The sequence below is a fragment of the Dendropsophus ebraccatus genome, chromosome 3, assembly GCF_027789765.1.
Source record: "Dendropsophus ebraccatus isolate aDenEbr1 chromosome 3, aDenEbr1.pat, whole genome shotgun sequence".
Classification (NCBI taxonomy): domain Eukaryota; kingdom Metazoa; phylum Chordata; class Amphibia; order Anura; family Hylidae; genus Dendropsophus; species Dendropsophus ebraccatus.
Window position 1 is genome coordinate 159,665,995 of NC_091456.1, and position 23,788 is coordinate 159,689,782.

The 23,788-nt window shown below is 43.4% G+C and overlaps 1 protein-coding gene across 1 annotated transcript in view; it reads right to left on the reverse strand.

The window, feature by feature from the left end:
• Window positions 1–23,788, reverse strand: part of MAST4 (microtubule associated serine/threonine kinase family member 4) — a 371,265-nt gene that overhangs the window by 35,027 nt on the left and 312,450 nt on the right. Inside the window, exons 14-16 of the mRNA XM_069963543.1 lie at window positions 16,850–16,917; window positions 15,637–15,722; window positions 1,170–1,454 (exon numbers count right to left, since the gene is read on the reverse strand). Of these exons, the coding sequence (XP_069819644.1) occupies window positions 1,170–1,454; window positions 15,637–15,722; window positions 16,850–16,917 (439 nt within the window). The remainder of the gene's footprint in view (window positions 1–1,169; window positions 1,455–15,636; window positions 15,723–16,849; window positions 16,918–23,788) is intronic.

The following is a 23,788-nucleotide window of genomic DNA, read 5'->3' on the forward strand; positions in this document are numbered from 1 at the left end:
ATGTATTTTAAGGGTATAAACCCACACACCGTATACGCAGCAGATATGCAACAAATACGCAGCAGATTTGTTGGTACAGATTTGATGCTGTGTTCAGTTATTTAGATCTAATCTGCTGCAAGTTTGCTGCGAGTTTGCTGCATATCGCAGCAGTAAATACGGTGTGTGGGTTTATACCCTATAGGTCTCTCCAGGATGCTGATATTCTTTTAAATTTTTTTATGGGATCTAGAGCTTGCTGTTTAATGTTTTTCATGTCTAATAAAGCATTGATTTGTATTTTATATATTGTGCCTAGTGCTTTATGACATACACCTTCCTTTTTTAAGGCGTATGGCTTGCACCAACCCCCTTGAAAAAAAATAAATAAATAAAATTATTGCTAAACTGCTCTATTTTTGCCATCACACCAGATCTGACAAAGTGTGAACAGATGCTATGATTAAGAATCCCTTTTAGATTCAAAAAGCATTAGCAATTTTCAGCTTTTTTTCTTTACGTTATTGCTAATGGATCAGTAAAAGTCTACTATTGTTTACCTCATACTAGATGCTCTAAAAGTACATTTAAAGGGAAACTATCAGCAGGTTAGAAGTCTAACCAGTTCAAATGTAGCTATAGCACACAGGGCCCTTTAAAAGGGACATGTCACCCCCTTTTTGCATTATGACTTGCCGTTTTAATACTTAATTTTATACCATACGTCATGGTGCTTGTTCCAGTAAAAAGTGATCTTTTATTATCTGCAAATTGTGCTACCTGGGCAGGCCTTCGCAGTTGAAGCGCCACTTAGGCCCCACCCCGGTGATGTCATTGGCAGCTTATATCAATGGCAGCTGAGGTGGCGCAGATGACGTCCCCGGGGGTGGGGCCTACGGTGGCAATGTGGGCAGGTCTAAATGGCGCTTCAGCAGTGAAGCCCAGCCCAGGTAGCACAATCTGCAGATGATAAAAGATCACTTTTTACTGGAACAAGCATCATGACGTATGATATAAAATAAAGGTATGAAAACTGCTAAATTTACCCTTTACACCTGAGTAGAGAAGTCAGAATGCAAAAAAGGGGGTTACAGTGTCACTTTCAAAGCCTTAGCTCATTCCCTTGCAATGGCGGTAACTCCATTCCACTGATCAAAATGATGATTCTTGAAGCTACTTGTTACAAACCTCAGAACAAGTTCATGAATTTCAAATAATCAACAATTCCCAGGGAATCATAATCGCATCGGAAAAACCAGGTCTTACCTTCAACGTATTCCATGACCATACATAAATGACGTCTCGTCTCAAAGGAGCAGTACATGCTGACCACAAATGGATTCTCGGCAAATGTTAAGATGTCCCTCTCCACAAAGGCCTGTTGAATCTGATTTCGAAGGACTAGGTTCTGCTTATTGATTTTCTTCATTGCAAATCTCTGACGGGTTTCTTTATGTCGGACTAAGTAAACAGCCCTGGAGAGGGAGGGGGAAAAATCCATAATTTGTAATGAATTTTAGTTAACACTTATCGATAGAAAACACTCGGTACTAAAAAGTCAAGAGTTAGCGGGAAAATCTATGTAATGAGCTTTAATAATTTAAAACCTTTAATTGGAACGTAAAGGTTTCAGCTATATAGTAAATGAAACAAGTATTTGCTCTCGCTCACCAATGAGATTAAGTGATCAGGAGGAGATTGATTACTTCTAAAAAAAACAAAAAAAACTATTGGTAGAAACTTCACCTCTTAGAAGCAGACATGGTTGAGTAAAACTTTGTTGGTCTCTTTAATTTGTTTGCTGTTTACATAACCCAGTAGAGAGCAGTGGTGATCTATAACACCCGTCAGACTTTAAAATGTCATGATCAACATAAGTCATTAAGAGTCCGCAGAAGCCAATCTATCACAAGATGTTGGGTAGACACAATGAGGATAATCTGCCCCTTCTTTTTATTTCAATTGTTAATTGTCCTAGTCATGTTAAACTTTTTGTGTCACATAGACATGCCAAAAGTTTTGATGGGTTGGGATCTGGGTGCTTAGACCCCACCCCAGCAATCGTCAGATAGAGCCAGAAGAAGCGCTTGACTTAACGCTTCTCTCCGCCTTCTCTCTGCAGGAGATGAGGGTGGGGAGTTAATGAGGGAAAGATCAGAAACACGAAAAAATATTACTTTACTGAAACAGTAGTAGATGCAAGGAACGAACAGCTTTTAAAATGTGATACAAGTTAAATGGGCACTGTCATTTTGTTATATTTTGCATAAAACAATAGTAAAAGTGACTGTAAGAACCTATGTAATGAATCTTATGAGGAAAAAATTCCAATGCCTCTTCCCACCCTTTATCAGGCTCCTTTCATTCTTCAATCTCTCAAAAAAAAAAAAAAAAAAATTGCTAATTCGGAAAACACCCCAAGGGGATATATGTTTACATGCTGCCTATACACAACTATTGAGAAAGGAGGGGGTAGAGGCAGAGGAGGGGGGAGTAGTTGGGGAGATAGACGCAAATAGACTTAAGAGTCTACAGAAGCTTACAGTGAGTATAAAATGTCACCCAAGTGCTAGATTCACAGCTTAGACTGTTCTTTACTACCCTATAATGTTCTCTATGCTGCTGCTGCCTCTGAGGGTGTGTGTATCAACATAGGAAATCAGGATCTTCTGTGTCTCTGCACAGTACAGAACAACATCACAGTAGCTAGTCTCCACCAAGTATCCGTCACAACAACTAAGAATTAGAGATGAAGCCAACAGAGCAGAAATCTGGTGAAAAATATAATGGCTTGAAATAGTGCTACCACTTATGTATACACCTAGGACAGCTGATCCTTTTAAAGCACATATTTAATTAAAAAAAAAAAAAATGGTGACAGATCTGCAGAATGAGCCAAAAGTAGTACGTGCTTAAAACATTCACTCCTGGCTCTGTATCATGTGACCTGGACAGACTCCCAGTGCAAGTCTATGGGGCGGCCCAGGTCTCATAGACACAGAACAAGGAAAGGAGCAGCAGCAGGTACTAGTGACAGGTACGCTGTTAACTATTTTTGTAAACAAAGTTAAATTTTGAGTACATACAACTATAAACCCAACACATAGCGAGTTCTTTTAAGAAATCCCTCAGATTAGGAAATCAGAGGTCTCCTCTAGAATATTCATGATGAGTCTACTACGCATGCCATAATGAAAGGCTGGTAAACATGAAGCTTTTTCTACTTTGATGGCAAAATTCCAGTGTGGCTCGGTGAACAGATGCTGCTTTCCAAATCCAGAGGAAATAAATCATTCTGAAAAAGTATCGAGTCATTGTGAGCCTTTCCCCCCCTAAATCTATGTTCTTTTCAGCTGAAGCAAGCTAGACCAGACTATTTATGAAGTTCACCAATAGAGAATAGATGTGGCTCTGTTCACCGAAAAAGTGATTTAATGAATTTAGAAATGAGGACACCTTCTAAATCACTGAATTCGAGACCGTGACAGACTATAAAGCCAGTGCTGGCACATGTATTATTTATGTATTTTTTAATAACAAGGACACATAACCTCCTGGTCAGTGATAGTTCATATGGTAACTGCAAAAAGATCAGCAGGAATGCTGCACACCAGGGCTTCTTCTCAGCTACTGCCAGCCAGAACATGAGGCCAGAAGTGTTCCATGCCAAAAATAAATATATCTCAATATAGGTTTTTAATTTGTCTTCTGTAGCCAGTAAAACAATAAGAGGAGCACAGAAGGAAACTATTCTGTTCCTAAACAAGACCTTGGTGTAACATATGATCACATGTGAGATCTGTGGGGCCAGCTGTGCCTCACTGACAACCAGGCGGACCTACAGATAAAAGCAATTGAGGTTTATAGACTGTTGGGAGGCCTGGCAACAACCTTCTATAGTCTAATGGCACAAGATGGCCAACTACTACACATCACAGGTGTCAGACTTGACGCCCCCTAGCTGTTGCACTGAGCCCTGTATTTCAATTGCTTAAGGCAGGGAGGGAGCAGGTATGCATGCTGCAGCTCAGCACAGCCCAGCCCCCTTGACACTTGAGGTCTGAATATAATAATAAAGATTCCCTTTAACATTTTCCTAAACAAAACTACGCCATTTATTCATGGAAAGGTTTCTAGATTTCTCAGCATTTCCAAACGCACTTGAAAGTACTTTAAGACAACTTTAAAGTTTAACTGTAATATAAAATTCTTTTTGAAAGCGATTACAAGCGATTTTAAGACGTTTTGTAATAGGTTTTATTAGGCAAACAAGCCTCTTTCTGTACTCAAATAGCTGTTTTGCAGCCCCCCCCCCCTCTTATCTGCTCATTATCAGGCAATGTTGTCTACATTGCAAAGGAGCAAAGTGAAGACTGGTTTGCTGAGTCCATTATATCCTATAGAGGGGGGAGGGGCCGAGGGGGGATGTGTAAGCAGGAAGAGGAGACAAGTCAGAAAGCTCAGTTCTGGTCTGGGAACTTGGAGCGATAAGATTGCAGGATGTTGTTGTGTGAGGGGGGGGGGGGGGGGAGGGGGGGTTGGCGGCGACTGCAAAAGAGCTTTTTGACTAAAGAGGGAAACTCTTTTGCTTAATGAAACCTATTACAGAGTTTGTATTATAGATATTTAATAATTTCTGCAATGTGACATTTAACTGAGAGTTACGCTTTAATGCAGAGAGGCGCTTGACAGAGAATAAATGGAAGACTGGGAAATGACCATCACATGTAATAAATGTTCATGTGAATGTTTGTGAATGTGAAACCTAAAATAAGAAAATAATGCATGCTTGCCTGAGTACGGCCAGCAGCAGGGAACAGCAGGGTGGCTCCTGCACGGTTTGTGAAGTTGTTCCTGGTGCTACAGTTACATATTACCAGGAAGCGCCAGACAAGCAATACAGGAGCAGCTCCGCTACTCAACAGCACAGACATCAGAGAATAGCAGAGCCATGTCAGCACTGCATACACAGTTTCTCTCTGCTCTTCTATAGGTGTAAATAGAATTCCTTAATGCAGTACTTTCTCTGGAATCCCGGAATGAGATATGGCATCCAGGAAAACTATTTACAGTTACAGAAGAGCAGGGAGAGGCGAGTGCAGAGCAATTTAGAATCCATCCACAGCTCTAATGTATATGGATTCTGCATAGTGATGTGTATTTAAGAGGGGGGGGGGGGGGGCTGTTCAGCTGCTGTTTTCTATTAAGAATGAGCTGAACATCTTAAAAAAGCATACAGCAATAATAATAAAAATTGTGTAAACTGTAAATGTATAAAAATTCCATGCAATGTAAGAATATTGTAAAACTCCTATACATACACATCACTGCGTCAAATGTGAAGTTGGAGGGAATACAGCAAACTACTATTATAGACATTATAGAAGAATATTTGCTTAAGGAGAAGTCATGGAATTGGATACATCTCAAGTTTCCGATAAGGTTGTAGATATTTTGTGATTTTTTTTCTTTTTTTTACAGTGCTGAAGGATTATTCCGGCTTTTAAGGTCTTTGAAATGTCACTGGAGATATTTCACAGCAATTAACCTATGGAACCCTTCACAGTAACCTGACTGTACGAGTGCAGCCTTTGTGAGGAAGCCAGCATGGTTAAAGCTGGGCAAAATTATTTCATTTCCTTCATTAACATTCCAATCAAAATTAACTTCAGAAAGTTCCTATAGTAATATGATACGACTTCATGCATACATCATCCCCGTATCTATAAACTACATAAATTAGGAAGGCATGGAAAAGTCCTGACCTGATTACATGTATTTTAAGTTCCTTCCACCTGGTAGCTTAGGTTATACGCCCTGTTTAACACTGCCTGGTATATCGCACAGACTAAATAAGCTGCAAACCTGATGATACTGGATCATTCTTGGTAGAAATCAATTATTTTCAAACAGGTATAACGTATAGTAATCAGTGCAAATGCACGGAAAAAACGCAGATAAAATTGAGAAGTTATCATTGCATTTAGCAAGTGGCCTGGTCATTAACTTTATCAGCAGAGATGACATCTATAAGATGAAGCTCTGCACCAAAAGAGAGAAAAATAGAGAAAATAGAAGAGAGAAATGGAAAAATAGATCCCGGTCAACGCTTACCGGTGGTTTAAGAAACATAGCGGCTTTCTTCCAAAAAGAGCATCACACTTATCCTCAGGTTGTATGTAGTAAATTAGCCCTAATCCATTTAATAGAATTAGGCTGCAATTCCACACACAAACTGTGGACAAGAGTGGTGCTGTTTCTGGAAGGAGGCAACAGTCAATATTCCCTTCTATGGGAAGGGTATTGAGTGTCCCATAGAAATTAACAGTGAAAATGACTATTCGTTCACACAGCAGATGCTGTCGGATTTGGCAAGTCCGATCTGCAGTCATATCCTGTGACAGCCAGACCAACCGGTTTCCTAGCTTGACAAGAAAGTGAACCTTTGTGAAATGAAATATCGCTTGGGAAATATTCACTAGCTAATGAAAAACAGCAAGATGGACAAAAGTTAAACTAGGACAGCCAACCTGTTCTCTTATGGGCCCCATATACCTTATACTTTTGTTGGATGTACCTTGGTCCTGCTGTTGGTGTAGGATGTATGGGGCTCTCCACCGACAGATCACGCCAGACCTCTTTGTTCTGGGAGAGAAGCTGCAATCAGAGCTCTCTAACCTCTCTCTTCCCCATAGAGAACATAGGATCACTTGGCTGTGCCAAACATTACTGTGTATAAGAAGGACTTGAAAAAGAACGGCTGAACAAACATTGGATTGTTGGATTTCATCTGGATGAGATACTATAAGGCACTGCTAGAGAAGTTTGGAGGCTCCTTACCCCATAAAGGCGGCACCCCATGCCAAATGTTCATGTGTATGGAGATGTCGGGACAGATAAGGAACGATCGGCTGACTTATGGCCATCTTTTCTCTTAACCCCTTGGTGTTGGTATGCACACATTGCAAAGAATACATACTTGCCTAGTGGTTTAATGTGACTTGAGGGGTATTTTATTAAACCCAATGTGCAGCTTAGAAATTTTGGTAACATGTTGTAGGGCCCCTTTAAATTGTTCTAGCACTTTATTAGGGTGCATTGACATATTGGGTAGGCGGATCAGTCAATGCTGCCCGGGCATTTAACTTGGCAGTGGCTTCAGCATTACAGTCCCATGTGAAGGAACACCATGTCCTTGCTATGACATCCAACATTAATGCCAAACACTGTCAGTTCAAGGCATGAATCTGATCCCATTGAAACAAAAATAACGTCTGCCATTAAAAAAAATGAAAAAAAACAGAGCAGCGCTCCAGACATATGTAAATGGGTGGGAATAGACTTGTAACATAGTTGTATTTGGTTATTCTAACATTAATCACTGAACAGCTCTTCCTATTGGAAGACTTTTATAAGGATAATTCCATTGTTTATAATCAGATCACCGGCTTTGGGGATAAATCCGGGTTAGTAGAGGCCTCTGGACAAACCTTTTAAAGGGGTTATCCAGGCCTAGCAACACATGGCTGCTTCCAGGAACATTTCCTCTTCTGTCCTCCATTTGGATGTGGTTTTGAAGCTTAGTTTCAATAAAGTGAATGGAGCTAAACTGAAAAACCTCTCACAACCTGTCTTTTCTCATCCTGGATAACCTCTTAGGGTATGTGCACACTACGCGCAGACACTTCAAGTGGATTCCACCAGTGAATTCTGCTGTCCGCCAAAAGAATTGACGTGTCAGTTCTTTAGAGTGACAGCGGAATTCGCTGGCAAATATATCATTGAGTCTATGGGACAGGCGGAACTTAAAGCAGAGGCCGTGCAGTGAATTCCGGGTATTCCGTAATGTGCACATACTCTTAAAGTGGGACTTTTTACCAAGTAGGCCTCGTTCCCACTTTGCCAAGGAACCCAATGCATTCACCAACAGCCATGCAATAGGATGTTAAGTGGCTACTGGTGAACAAATAGGGGTATGGTATTGGCAGCACACGTTCCTCAGCATGTAGGAACGTGACCATAGTACCAGGTATTAATATCTTACATTGGCCAAAAGCATTAAATAAGCAGATAATGCCGGTTGCCTAATCTATAGGAGGTCAGCCCTACTATTCCCAGTTGTTGACTTATCGGGAAACAACATATAAAATGTGGGATTTTAACATACATGACCCCATGTTAACCCTGGAAATAAGAGGAGTCAGAGACGGAGAATAAAGTGCCAACCCTTAGTAATAAAGGCTGAATAATTCTCTATTCTGCCACATATTATAACTTGTAGAACTTTAACTTTTGCCCTCCCTATGGTTCTGCCCTGCATGCTACCGCACGCCTATCACTCTCTCTTTCACCATCCTATATACAGATACAACGAGAACTTCACCATGATAATACCTGAGGCAATACAGGAGACGTGAGGTTTATACCACACACCTCTTGCGTGAGAAATTATTTTAGCAAGGGTGAGGGAGGAGTGTATGGAGACAAGGGGATAGGGATGCTTTACTCTTACGCATGGCTGCATAACCCATTTCCAGGTGAACTACACAATGTTGGTGACTGCTTCTTCATCTTCAGTGACAGAGGTGACCCTTAGCATGCCATTTGGATATGCAAAATCAATTGTCTCTGAGACCCAGAACTTCTACGAAGGCCTTTAGCTTCTGATCCCCGCAGGATCTGTTCCACTGGTGATTTCTAAGTAAATTACACTGGCAGCGCTGTCTGCATTTTTTAATCGTGAGCAATGGAAGTTTGGATGGGAGTGTTAGTTTTTTTTTATCCAGGCTGTACCGTCTTCGTGTACTCGCTTTTTCATTGCATAGAAGATGAGTGAGACAATGCTTTATTTACAGGCATCTGAACAGAACAATACATGGCAGCCTGTGCGCTTTACATGGCTTTTTTTGTATTTCACACCTGGACACAGTGTTCTAAGGAGTTAGGTTTCAAAATCAACAATGACCTTAGCTAGGAACGTGAATGAAACATTACTAGCAGGTTCTATCAGTGTTTTCTGTAATACCACACCCCTGGCAGAAGCCCCTGGTAAACGGCATCCTTAGAGCAAAGATTAATATTGTTTTCCTTGTGTATCCTTGACCCTTTGCCCTGTTCTTTTACAAGATGTTCCTGGATTAAGGAGCTTTATGAAGAACCAACATCCTTTCAGCAAGAGCTCCGCAGTCCATAATAACCTACTGTCTGAGGTCACTAGTAGCAGATTAACGCAGACTGGACAAGAGTAACTTAAAGGGGTTTTCCTGGGACTTTTAAGTGAGGAAAGGCCATCAAAATCTGATCACCCGGAATCCCACCAATCTTCCGTTTCCTGCGCCTACAAATACAAAGAACAGAGCCAGAAGCAGACAGCGCTGTACACTGTATAGTGGCTGCACTGAGTTACTGCAGCTCAGCTCTCATTCACTTCCATTTTTAAAGGGCTACTGTCAATTATTAAAACTTTTGACGTGTCGGGGTCTCAGTACTGAGATCTCCAGATATAGCCAGGAAAAACGCGTAGCTGTGCACTTTGTTGTCCGGCTAAGCATTTACTCTGACTCGCTGCAGGAGACAGGCTCCATTATAATTCTATGGAGGCAGCCTCCTGCAATGAGACAGACTGGGGAGTGAAGCCCACAGCCATGCACTTCTTCAGGCTATATCTAGAGATCAGTGGGTCTCTCATCTTCTAGACTCTGACTGAGGAAAACTTTGACATCTCCACATGACACATTAAAAGTTTCTATAAAAAGATGCTAATGGTCTATTTACACAGAGCGATATTTCGCCCAATTAATCGTTTATCAATTTTAAAGCAACAATTTGATTTTTATAATGATCAGTGTTTAGTTGAAGTGAAAAATCGTTATTGATTGTTTTAAGATCGCTTAAGCCCATCTCACACATAGGGTGAATTTGTGAAAGACTGTTTACACGAAGCGATCTGCGGATTTTTAGCAAACGACCAACAATGATTTGAGAACATGTTAAAAGATCAAAATGAACAATTTCTCGATCATTCACTGTGTTTACATGAGCAAATTATTGCTCAAATGCGAACATTCGAACGATAATCGTTCCATGTAAACGAACCATAACCATTTAACATTAACCATGCCATCAACCAATTTGTAATATACGATCGCTGAATAATTCTTAATCCAAAAACTTGCATTTACACCATGTCCCATTGTCTCCATACGTCATATGTCAATATGAAAGATGAGACCTGGATGAGCCCAACTGAACAGGACTAATCATTGGCATGAGAAGTGAAATTCTAAGGGTATACCTCCATTATTCTATGGACTTACTACTGATGACATTGGTCTTTCTACTCTCTAAGCTCCAGGCTACTTCTGCCTGTTCTTGTGTACATAATAAGTATATTCAAACAAGTTGTATAGTCACAGATCAGCATTTAAATGCATATGTATTATTATAGATTTAGGCTTCCTTTACAGTAGCTGTAAGACCTAGATCCATAAACCTGTCTTTCTGCTCTAGAACGGACTTGTCCTCAGAAGTTGGCTGACTCATCGTGTAACTTCACAATGGAGTGCGCGACCAACCAATAATCCCTGACTGCAAATGCAACTCATGGTGATTCACCCAAGAAGACAAACTGGGAGGCAGATGACATAGCGGCCACACCTATGGGCTGGCTGACCTCACGGGAGCTCATATATATTGATTGCACTTACATGTGATACATAAAATGCTGATCAATATTAATGGGGCCAGCCTTGGGCTGGGTGGTGTCATGTGTAGCCCTGTCTATTCATGCCCTGCTGATCATAATATAGTGTCCAAAAACACATGCAATATAAAGATAACACTGTTCTAATATAATTAAACAGTGCCAGCTGATAACTATGGTAAATAACACTGCTCAGCCACTAAACTGGGGACTGAAGCTGCATCATTTACATAGGGCAACGTCAGTGGGATCAAGAGTGCAAGGTCCAGTTGCCGGGGCCATCAGGGTAAACAAGGAGCCTTCTTAGAACATATAAGATATGTTAAGTACATTCTGTGAACTGAATACCCAAAACTGCAGTGAAAAGTGGTCTTTTAAGCGGGTGATCTTCTCAACGAAGACTACCAGTATGCCCCATATAGGGTAACTGAAAATCCATCAGGAAATCTGGCCTGATAAGAGGGTGGTCTTTTGGAGGTTTCACTGTTTTCAACACCAAAATAAATAAACATGGAGATACAGTAAGCAGTCATACCATCCTTCCAACATTCCTCATGGGTGATCCCCTCTGGGGGCATATGTTTGGTGTAGCCTTACAAAAAGCCCCCCACAAGGTGTGATCAGAGTCTTAGACTGTAAACCTTGGACGGAAAAGCAGCAAGTGTTGTATAACCAGATATAGTATCATCCTTCTAAACCCGTATCAACTGTTTGTTTACCAGCTGCTATTTCTGTGATTACAAGAGCCATCCTCTTCATAAAAGTATTGCGGTGTTCCCAATGACTCACTGTTTCTTTAGACTCCAAATCTCATTAAATGCTGCTTTAGAGTTTTAGAATTTTACCGAAATGTATTTCTAAATAAGAATAGGCTGAGAAAAAAAATAATCATGGTGTAAATATATCAAAATATGACTTATGAATTCAAGACGTTTGACGTTTAGATACGGAATGCAAATTTCTTCTAAATGAAATGTTATCTAGCCCAGACACTTGATGGGAAAACATTTCAGTATCGTGTGCTGCTGCTGTAATATAACTTATTGGTGGAGTTGCTGGGAGTTAGACCCCCCCCCCCCAAACTTAAAAAAAAAAAAGGGAAAATTGGACGCACATCTATGACTCTATTCACACTGCAGATTGCACACTGCTCGTTGCTTAAGTACAGACAAAAAAAAACAGAAGGTGCAACAGCAACCCACGGGTGCAATGGCTTATCCTTCTACTCCTCCCAGCGTACACACGGTAAACACCTTCTCTGTAGATATTAAAAAATGATCTTAGCAAACTATTTGATCAAACAGAGTGTACCATGTCTCCAACGTTAAGGTGTCCTCGAGACATGGTCCCTACTCTAGCATTTTCACACTAGCAATGGCCTCTCCTGGGCTGAATAAGCCTACAACAGGGCAGATAGAGGCCAAATGATCTCTTTTATAGCACCCTTGGGACATGGGTGGAGTGCAGGCCAACAGGAGGTAGCCACACCCCCCACATTCAACAGAAAAAAAGGGAAAATTGGCCACACATCTATGACTCTATTCACACTGCAGGTTGCAGGTTGCCTGTGGCTTGAGTACAGACAAAAAAACAGAAGGTGCAACAGCAACCCACAGGTGCAAGGGCTTACCGTATATACTCCTCCCAGCGTACACACGGTAAACACCTGCTCTGTAGATATTAAAAAATGAGGATCTTAGCAAACTATTTGATCAAACAGAGTGTACAATGTCGCCAACGTTAAGGCGTCCTCGAGACATGGTCCCTACTCTAGCATTTTTACACAGCGTGCAACCTGCAGTATAATTAGAGTCATAGATGTGCGGCCAATTTTCCCTTTTTTTCTGTTAAATGTGGGGTGTGTGGCTACCTCCTGTTGGCCTGCACTCCACCCATGTCCCAAGGCTGCTATAAAAGAGATCATTTGGCTCCTATCTGCCCAGTTGTAGGCTTATTCAGCCCAGGAGAGGCCATTGCTAGTGTAAAAATGCTACAGTAGGGACCATGTCTCGAGGACGCCTTAATGTTGGTGACATGGTACACTCTGCTTGATCAAATAGTTTGCTAAGATCCTCATTTTTTAATATCTACAGAGCAGGTGTTTACCGTGTGTACGCTGGGAGGAGTATATATGGTAAGCCCTTGCACCTGTGGGGTTGCTGCTGCACTTTCTGTTTTTTTTGTCCATCCCCCCTAACTTGTCACATAGACATGTCAAAAGTTTTCATTGTTTGGGGTCTGGGTGTTCAGACCCCCCACTGATCACTAGAGGAGGGAGAAGGATTCAGCTTCACTTGTAGCATAAATTGGACCATACACCTTCAATAACTGACGGACGAACGATTGTCTTGCTGTCAGCTACCTCTCCTTTCCAGCCCCCATCCTCCCATACATAGAATCATTCGACATGGCCAAACGTTCCTGTGTTCTCTAAGGGGAGGTTAAACTGTAGCCCCTGAGAGCTCTGATTGTGACTTATCTCTCCCAGATCAAAGGGGTCTGGCAGTAATTTTTCATCACAGCCAAACCCTAAATTCACCAACATCATCTGTCAGTGGTGGGTTGGAGAGCTCTATACACCATATACCGACAGCTGAACCTGCCATTAGCGGTGGATGCGGCCAACAAAAGTTAAAGGTGTATGGGGACCTTAAAGGGGTTATCCAGCGCTACAAAAACATGGACACTTTTCCCCCTCTCTTGTCTCCAGATTGGGTAGAGTTTCAAACTTGGTTCCATTGAAGTAAATGTAGCTTAATTGCAAAACTCACCTGAACTGTAGACAAGAGAGGGGAAAAAGTGGCCATGTTTTTTGTAGCGCTGGATAACCCCTTTAAGAAAGACTCCACAGACTTACAATGGCAGTAAGCCTGTCTTATGAAAAAGCCCAAGAGAGCAGTGCTCAACTCTGTGCTTCTTCCTACGGTGTTTGGAACTCAGAGGGGGTCTGAACATCCAGACCGCAACTGATCAAAATTTTTGATATGTCCATTATGTGTCTAGCAGCACCAGTTGTCACACTATACTCCCTGAAGACAAAGAAAATCATTGCATGAAGAGTTGCTCCTCTCGGCTATGAATTTGGAACATGTGGAACTTTTCCATCAGTTGTGTCCAGCACATACAAAAATAGAACTGGCTGGATACAGCTAATTTGGAAGTACTTTTATATAACAGCCTAGGAGTAGATCACACATACAGATGTGTCCATCCTCTCCTTTACTTTAAGTTTTACTTTAATTTTTTTCAGGACTTCAATTTTTCACAATACAAATAAATACATGCTTGTGAAAAGAGAGCAAAACCCTTGGCAGGGTGCACTTCACATCACAACCACATATTGCATAACTCCTGCAAAATCATGTTTTTCTTTTTTTCCAAGTTGGTCATCTTGTGGCTCTCATTTCCAGATATATTGAACCACGGGAAAGGTAAGGATGGCCACATTGGGGGAGATTTATGAAAGGGTGTAAATATACACCTGGTGTAAACTGTCCACAGCAACCAATCACAGCTTCTCTTATATCTTATCAGAGCTGAAAGCTGAGCTGTGATATGTTGCTGTGGGCAGTTTACACCAGGTGTATATTTACACCCTTTCATAAATCTCCCCCATTATGTGTAAAGCCTGTAAATCTACATGAAAAGTTGTCAAATTGGATTTAATCACAGGTTTCTGAGATCAAACAGTACTCATGGCCTACCATAAGGGGGTGACTGCATAGTGTGCAAATGGCCACTATGTATTTGAAATAAGCTCTACTGTGGTTTCATGTTACAGCTCTGAAGAGTCCAGAAAATTTATGTTACAAATATCAAAAGTCAATTGCCATGTCAGCTATTAAAAAAAGTCAGGGCTAAACTTTTTTTTTTTAAACTAACTATAAATAAATACTAGGTCATTCTTTGAGACAGATAGATAGATAGACAGATATACATGTCTAGAGCCACATCTATACAGAGCCTTTTGCACAAGGTATAGCCCCTTGTTATGTAGGGTTGGGCCTTGACAACACATAAACAGAGTAGGGAGGTGGCTCAGAGTCCTAAAAGAATAGAATTCTTAAAGTGGTATTGCAAGTTAAATCATTTATATGCACAGGTAAGCATCAGATTGCAGTAGTGTTGAGTGGAGTTGCTGAACTGTTCAGGTTTGGCAATGTTCTTTGACAGCATTTGACTCCCAGCGTCTGGAGAAGTTGGATTCCGCCATAGGGGGCTTTGGAAAGCATTGATACAGTCATAGATTGTATCCATGTTTTCCTGGCAGGCATAGGGCGGCTTATAACTTTTCCAGATGCAGGGAGTCAAAAGCCGAGCGTTCAACACTAATCCTGAGAAGTCCAACAGCTGGGCCTCCTTGCAATCTCAAAAATGGGGACCCTAGAGTTTGTTTTGAACAGAGTGCTGACTCGCGCATGCATGCGTCTTCTACATTTATTCCCCATGGCAGCTTACAGAATAGCCAAGCAATGCGCTCAGCTATCTCGGGCAGGTCTATGAACAATGAATGGAGTGGTAGAACACATGTGCGACTCATCACTCAAAACAGAAATTCTAGAGACGGCATTGGGCCCCAGTGGTCAGACCGCAATAACATATTTATCCCCTATCCTGTAGGTACAGGATAAGTGATTTAACTTTGAATACCACTTTAATAATATTACATTAGTCTTTTGATTTCTTAGTAAAGTAAGAACTTCTTCAAGAAAAACTAGGTCTCCACATATATAAAAAGATTTTTTTTGTCTAGTCTATAGAGCAAACGCCAGAGCGCAATCTGTTTCATGAAGTTATTGTAAAGTTGTTTGAAGTTAATTTTCAAAACCTCCAACAGCAAACAGCGCATAGGCAGAAAATCATCATCAGGATGTAACAATGTAAGGGCGATGTAAACATATCATACAAGCCCTTAGCCGCTATGTAAGCTTATCTTTTGCCAACATAAATCTCACCCATAAGCTCCGTTGCTGATTAGTTTCATTGTTTCAAAGTCACTTTCACAAGGCTTTCTTCTCATTTTCAATGATCGATTTGAGCTCTAAAAAGAACCAGAAATGAGGATAAGAAATTCTGAACATAGAACTTAAAGCGAAATAGAAATTTCCTTTGACAGCGGCTTCCATAACCTCAACAGTTCAGCCTATGTACAATGAATGCGATACAAGTGGCACTCTCTACAGATTGCTTTTATAAACAGAAAACGCTTGGTTATATTGGCCACTTTATCATCATACATACATCTTTGTATTCTTACTCTTTACTTCTCAACCTGTAAAGCACAAATTTTATTTATTGTGTTTACAAGTATTCCCAAAGGAAAAGGGAGAATACGGTTATCTACCATGAGGACAAGACTATCAGGCATTGGAATTGAAAGCCGGATGCCACCATGCACATAAGATAGTCAGTTGTACTTGTCAAGTATGGGTATCTTAAAGGGTACCTGTCCTCACCCAATCAGCATGCAGTCACTCCTGCCACCCAAAAAAGAGGAACAGGAGCCACTACATGCCAATTGGCTGGAGATTAATATTAACAGGTATGCTTTAAAGATGTCTTCTAGGAAAAAATTATTCATAGAAATAGACTTATGGCAAAGGCTATCAATGGTTGACAGGTGGGTATGTTAAAAGCAAAAGGCCTTTGTGTCTTTTAGGTGGATCCCACAGTGCCTGGCTGCTCACATGATTTTTTGTATTTGTCCATCCTTAAAAATATTGACGCCTACGCACAGAATGTCTATTACACTTTGGCACTTGTAGTACACCAAGAACGAAGCTGGGTGCAGTTGGTCCTGTGTAGTGGCCGTGCTCGAGTACTGCAGCCTCAACTTGTATTCTCTTCAATAGTAGCCGAGACTGCAGTACCTCGGCACCAATGCTACACAGGGAATAGAGCAAACTGCTTCCTGTTCTCTGTGTACTTTGGGTGCCAAACAATGCAAGAGTGTTGGCATTGGTTCCCCCCCATGGAATACCCCTGTAAGGAGGAATTTGTGCAAATACAAAAAAATACTGTGAGCAGCCAAGCACTTTAGGATCATATCAAAGGACAAAAGCATTGCATTGGTACTGCACTGCAGCCAAGCACGGTAGGATCACTGCAATTTTAAAAGTGAACGATTTTCCTTTTTAAGGGGCAGAAAACACAACATAAAATACTTACACTGGCAGATTCATCAGTCTCTGGCGTTTCTGCTGTTCCACTGTCATAATTTGCCAGTAGGGCTATTTCTAAAAGTGCGAGGGAAAAAAAAAAAAGACATAACACTTTAAGCTAGGTCAGTGTAAGACTACACTTATACAATAAAAGTCTTCAAACTTTGTGTTTGATTAAAAACCACGACAACATCATAAAGGCTAAAGAACCAATTAACCTAGATTAGGAAAAAATCAAAGTTTAAAGGTATATCAATACATTTCTGCCCTACAAACTTTTTCCCACAGGATAGCTTTGTCTGTCACTGATCAGCAGGTCCCCGACACCATCACTACACAAAGAATGGGGCCAGAAGCACGTTGTCTTACTTACTATATAGCGGTGGTGACCTGTAACTGTAGCTCAGCTTCTGTTTAATGATCTCATTACAGACCACACCATCACCCCCCAATCTAAAGAATAAGGTCTTCCATTAGAATGGGGTGGAAGGTTGTGCATGCATGTTGCTCCATTCATTCTCTATAAGAACCACAAAGATAACTGAACACTGTACTTGGACTATATCTGTCAGCTCCCATAGAGAATTGATTGAACAGAAAATGTGAATTTGTGAACTGACATTCCATTCTAACAGGTACTCGAGATTGCGGGTTGTCCCAGCAGTTGGATTCTTGGGGATCAGATAGTTATCCCCTATCCAGTGGATAAGGGATATGTTTGCAAGATACAATACCTCTTTAAAGTACTGCAAGTTAAATCCCTGCTCATAAGGTAATACAGATGGCACAGAGGGAAGTCCCTGGGCTTCAGCAGTGAGCATTGGAAGAGCAGGCGCTGCCAGTACATCTACTAAGTCAGGGTTGTCCAACTTGTGGCCCTCCAGCTGTTGCAAAACTACAATTCCCATCATGCCTGGACAGCCAAAGCATGATGGGAATTACAGTATTACAACAGCTGGAGGGCCTGAACTTGACATCTGTGTACTATATGGCCAGCCACTTATTCATATAACATTACCATTTTCCTCTTTACAATAACATAAAACGAGAACCGGAGGAGAGTCTTCTGACCTTACGTGGTCTACCCATGTGTATAAATATAATATTATTGTCAGAAATAATCCCAACATAAATTATCATGAAGCGGTAATACTTTATGGACCTTGTACCGTAAGTTTCTCATTTCCCTTGTAATGTACCTGCCGGCCCTCTCCGCTGACCCCACTTACAGGAGGCCCTGGTTCAGTTTCATGGATTCTTTTATGTCTGCTTCAAATATCTAAAAATACTACTGAAAATTCTGCTGCAAAAGTAGCTAATGTCACGGCGAACAAGGCAAAAAGCACAATTCTGCTTCAAAAGAAAAGCCTTGCCCAATAGTAGTTATCTTGGAAGAGCATAATATCTGCAAACAGTAGGTATTAATGGAATGAATCCCAGAGTCAGCACTTAAAGCAAGAATCCCGGGAACCATTTTGAAATGCCTGAAGAGATTTTTAAAACTCATCTAAATACCATTAAACATCTGCCTATTTTATGTCATTGATTGAATCCATTTCCGTAGGCCGGCTCGACAGAAAGAGAGAGAAGGAAGGTAAAGACGGCAATTTAAAAACCACAGGGGGAGAGGGAAAAAAATAAGAATCTCCCTCTAGGGAATAGTTGAGAAATGCACCGGTATCTAGCAGATGATGAATCTGTTGTGGTCCAGCTTTCAAAGCACCGTCTATTCAAGTGCTATTATCAACCGGTAATTCATGCGTGACTACTCTATTAGGAATATTTGGTCATCATGAAGGCAGCTGCTGCTGGGTTCAGATCCTAGGCTACCAGCATGGATACCCTTCAACTTGTTTGTTTGCAAACATTATGAAAAGGTAACAATTTGGCAGATAAGAGATGAAGCCGGGCTCTCTCCAGCGTGCGGCTGAAGGTAATATTGCTCAGCTGCTAACAAAAAGATATCATTTTAGAGTCATTCTGTTTGATGGTGAATGTGGAATCCTAATGCCGCTCATAAAAAATCCATGTCTCCAGCAACAAGATTAGGTGCTGGTAGCAGCTATCTAATAACGTCTGCTGCTTTCGCTGCATTACAAAGGGATTCGGTGAAACCTCGGCAGAAAACTTTCCTCAGTGCTGTTTAAAGGAACCAGTGTAGTGACTTTAGTCTTTAACCTGGAGCCGTGCTCAGAAGCTGCAGAATACAAATACAGGCACGTCTGTTAAACTGGGCCTGCTACACGTAGAGGGAATAAGTCAGAAAAAAGGACAGTATCAAACAGCGTTATAAACAAGTTTTTGAACAATTTTTTTTACTATACCTATAAAAAAAAAAAAATCTCACTTTGCCACCAAAAATCTTTGCAAACATTTTCTGTAGCAAATCTTTAAAGCTTTGGGCTATGTTCACACTACGTAAAAAACACGTTCGTATTTCATAACAACTGCCGTATTTCTGCAAACAACGGCCGTTTTTTGCAAATGAAATACGGCCGTGTTTTTTTACGTAGTGTGAACATAGCCTTGCAGTGCAAACAGTTTGAGGCCTAGATACAAGTGGTTGGCAACAGTATACTTGTCACATAGTATACTTGTCTCTTGTCACATCCTGGTGTCATCTAGTTAGAAAACAAGCCAGAAACAGGGGAAGAGCTTTTCTAAACGGTCCCAGATTGCTCTTATCTGCCCTGCAGGGCTTGACTGACAGGTCTCTACCTGTTTGTGTATAGGAGACATGGTCATATTTTCCACTAGGCAACCGTGGTCCGATGCCTATGGCAGCACCTTTCATGGGGGCAGCACAAGGGAGCAGGGGGAAGGTATTGTTCAGGTCTGGTGTGGTGGTGTTATCCAGTCACAGTATAGCGGTATTGTTCATGGTGGTGTTAAATGTGATGCCTGGAGCTATGAGGCTGGGTTCACACTGCGTTTTTGCAATCCGCTTTTGCAATCCGTTTTTCATCCGTTTGACGGACACAAAAACGTTGCTGACACTATTTTTTTTGTCCGTTAAAAAAAAACGGATCCGTTAAACGGATTGCAAAAACGCAGTGTGAAACCAGCCTTACCGGGGGGGCGTGGCGAGCCGCTGAGGAGAATGGACGTGCAGTGAGGGAGCTCCTCAGCCACACAGCTGCATTACAGGGACCCAGACCTGCCTTACCCGACCCAGCACCCCCAGCATATGTGGAGGGGCAAGAGGGGGACCCCCAGACATCGGCCGCCTCCAGCGGGACCGGATTCCGGGGCTCCGTCGGCGTCCCCGTACCTCACACGGGGCGCCGCTGCTAACACGCCGCGACCGCGGCCATCTTTCCCCGCCGCTCCGGAGGCCCGAGACTCACCTGGGAACCGGGGGCCTGGAGACCCGCTCCCATTCGCCGGCCTTTCCGCTGAGCCACAACCGCAGGCGCTGTCTATCCAGACCCTGGAGCCACGCTGCCCTGCAGAGTCCTCTGTGCAGCCTGAGGAGGCCGCGGCGCCATCTTGCTTTCCGGAGCGCGCCTCCGGCCTGGTGGGTGAGTTAACCCCTTCCCTGCGGCCTGCCAGCAGCCAGGAGATATCCCTGCTTCATCCCACCCCCGAGACTCTCCATCCCAGTGCCTTAGAACCCCACCATCCTCCATCACCCCCCAGTGACCTTACAGCCAAATCTCACGGGCTCTTAAAGGGCCAGCAACGCATTTCTGCCTACATGATGGCGACCCCAAAACCGCCTAAAAAGGACAAAACTAAGGCTGGCAATAACAACCAGGATGTCACCCTGCCTAGAACCTCTCAATCTGTCGCCCGATCTGGGGTCCCGCGTAATCAGGGGGGACGGCACTCTGACTCGGACTCTGAAGCTTCCCTACTGGGGCCTGCATCCCCCCAGGGTGTTCGGGACATGCTCTCACAATTGCCTACGAAGAGTGACCTACTAACCCTTATCACTGAAGTGAAAGATGCGTTAAGGGTTGAAATCGCCGCTGTCCGGAAGGACATTCAGCACATTGCACTAAGGGTTGAAACCCTGGAGGATGACCATGACTCTACCCGGGCATACATTTCTAGCCTGCACTCCACTGCCTCCTCACAAGCTTCTGCTTTGGATGATATGCAGCGCCACATTGAGGATCTCGACAACAGAGGCAGGCGCAATAATATCAGGGTCAGGGGTCTCCCAGAGGCGACACAGGACAATGACCTAGAATCTACCCTGGAGGGCCTCTTCAATATGCTTCTGGGCGAGCCATCTACCCACAAAATTAAGTTTGATAGAGCTCACCGGGCCCTACGACCCAGGAACTCTTCCGGCCCACCTAGAGATGTCATCTGCTGCTTGCATGATTATACATTGAAGGAAAGCATCATGGCCAAGGCCCGTTCCCTCCGTGAGCTGGATTTCTACGGTGCCCAAATACAGCTCTTCCCGGATCTCTCCTGGATTACCCTCCAAAAGCGACGGCTCCTGCGGCCTCTGCTGACTACCCTCAAGGACCATGATGCTTCCTACAGATGGAATTTCCCGTTTGGCCTTACTGCAAGACGGGATGGACGCTCTGCTGTTCTCCGCAGTCTGGTGGATTTGCCTGTGTTTTGTGACACCCTGGACCTTCCAGTCCCCAAAATCTCTGACTGGACGGTGGCTCCCCCCCCCCCCTCCCCCACCATCCATCTGGCACTCGGCTAGCCAGAAGAGGCGACGTCCCAGATCCGAGAGTTCCCTCTCCCCCCCCTGGTCCTACTGGCTGAGGGAGGATCCCCCCCCCCCCTCCATGATCTGTTATAGTGATTTACATTGTTGCTGATATTCTGGGTCCCTTCTTTTCGTTACTCATTTGTTATATGTAGATGTGTGGTCGTATTTGACCCTCCTCTTTGGAGTATTCCCATGTTCTTTGTTCCCCTCAGGTGGCGCCCTCTTCCCCCATGGGGCTGCCAGTTGACAGCCATGGTGCTGTTTTGGCATTTTTTTCTGCCTCGTTGCAGGCCGCTTAGGCTTGTTTTTGGGCCTTGCGCCCTTCCTTTTCTTGGTTTCTCGTTCCTGTTTTTTGTTGTGTATATGTGTCTCTGTGTTTTCCCTCTTGTTTCCTCCCCCCCCCTTTTTTCTCCTTTGCCCCCTAGGGTTCCATGTTGGCCGATGCTGCTCCGGAGACTGCTTCCTTTCACCCACTGGGACGGAGTGAGTACCCTCATCTGCGTTAGTATTCTTTTATCCCCTCCCAATGGCTAAGTGTATATCCCTCAATGTCAAGGGCCTAAACTCTGACACCAAAAGACGCCTTCTCCTGAGGGAACTCCGCAACCTACATGCAGACGTTGCCTTCCTTCAGGAGACGCACTTTGATCAGGAGGCAACTTTTAGGTTTGCACGCCATTCCTATCCCACTGTTGCTTCGGCCTCTAGAGGCAATAAGACGGCGGGAGTGGCCATCCTATTCTCTCACAGGTGCCCCATACAGATTTCCTCCTCCTATTCTGACCCGGGGGGGAGATATGTTATTGTAGACGGCACCCTACAAGGCCGCCAATTTATCTTCTGCAACGTTTATGCCCCTAACCGCTCCCAGATACCCTTCCTCCGTAGGGTTCTCAACCGATTGGCAAAGTACCCTCCGGCTCCACGGATCCTTGGGGGAGATTTCAATTTACCGTTCTCTGAGATAATGGATAGGCACTCCGTAGACGGCCGGCCTACCCCTACAGAACAGGCTAAACTATCAGCAGAATTCCGCAAGCTCATACGTGCTCATAAGCTCTATGACCTTTGGCGGCTTGACCACCCTACGGAGCGGGGGTATACTTTCTTTTCCCACCCCCACAAACTCCACTCTCGTATTGACTACCTCTTTGGCAACATTCCCACTGTCCGACTGCTCCAGAGTGCGACCATTGACCCCATTTCCTGGTCTGATCATGGCCCTGTGATAGTTCACCTCAAGGCCATTCTCTCCCCTACGCGACACTGTCACTGGCGTATGAATGACACCCTCTTAAAAATCAGATCACCAGAGACTCTATCAAGACTAGTATCTCTAATTACTTCTCGGAAAACGAGGGGTCTGTAACCTCTGAAGGGGTTCTATGGGAGGCCCACAAAGCAGTTGTGCGGGGTCATTGCATAGCGCTAGGTTCCCGCCAGAAAAAAGACTCCATGTTAGCCATTCAGAATGCTAAATCCGCCATAGCTTCCTAGAACAGCGTCTTGGCCCGTCGACCCTCCCTGGGTGTCCTGCGGAGGCTTGTGGCGGCCCGTGAACAACTCAAAGATCTTTTGCTGCAAAAGGTGGAGAAGCTTCTCCTCTACTCTAGGCAACGCTTCTATGAAAAGGGCAATAAGGCTCATACCCTCCTGGCAAGGATGCTCAACGACCGGGCTGCCGCACAGTCTCCGCAGGCTCTCAGGGATGGAAAGGGGACCCTACATTATCACCCTAAAGACATCTCCTCCATTTTCCACCAATTCTATTCTAAACTTTACTCCCTCCCCTCAACCCTACCATCGGACCCGGAGGCCCGAACCCGATGCCTTTCTGATTTCCTGAGCGAGTGTAATCTGCCTTCCCTGACCGCTACTGCGCTCGAGGAACTGAATGCACCGATTACAGTGGAGGAACTTACAGAGGTTTTTAAGGCCCTCCCATCGGGGCGGGCACCTGGGCCGGATGGCTTTTCCTACCTCTACTACAAAACCTTCTCTTCTGAACTGTCCCCTAAACTACTTTCCCTCTACAACTCCTTTCTCCAGGGTTCTCCTATCCCTACTTCTATGTCCCACTCTTCATCACTCTTATCCCCAAACCTGGCAAGGACCCCCTGGACTGCTCCAACTACCGGCCGATCGCCCTTCTAAACTCAGACTTTAAGATATTCACTAAATTGCTGGCTACTCGATTGGGGTATTGGCTACCTTCCCTTGTTAATGCAGACCAGGTGGGGTTTGTGCCGGGGAGACAGGGTG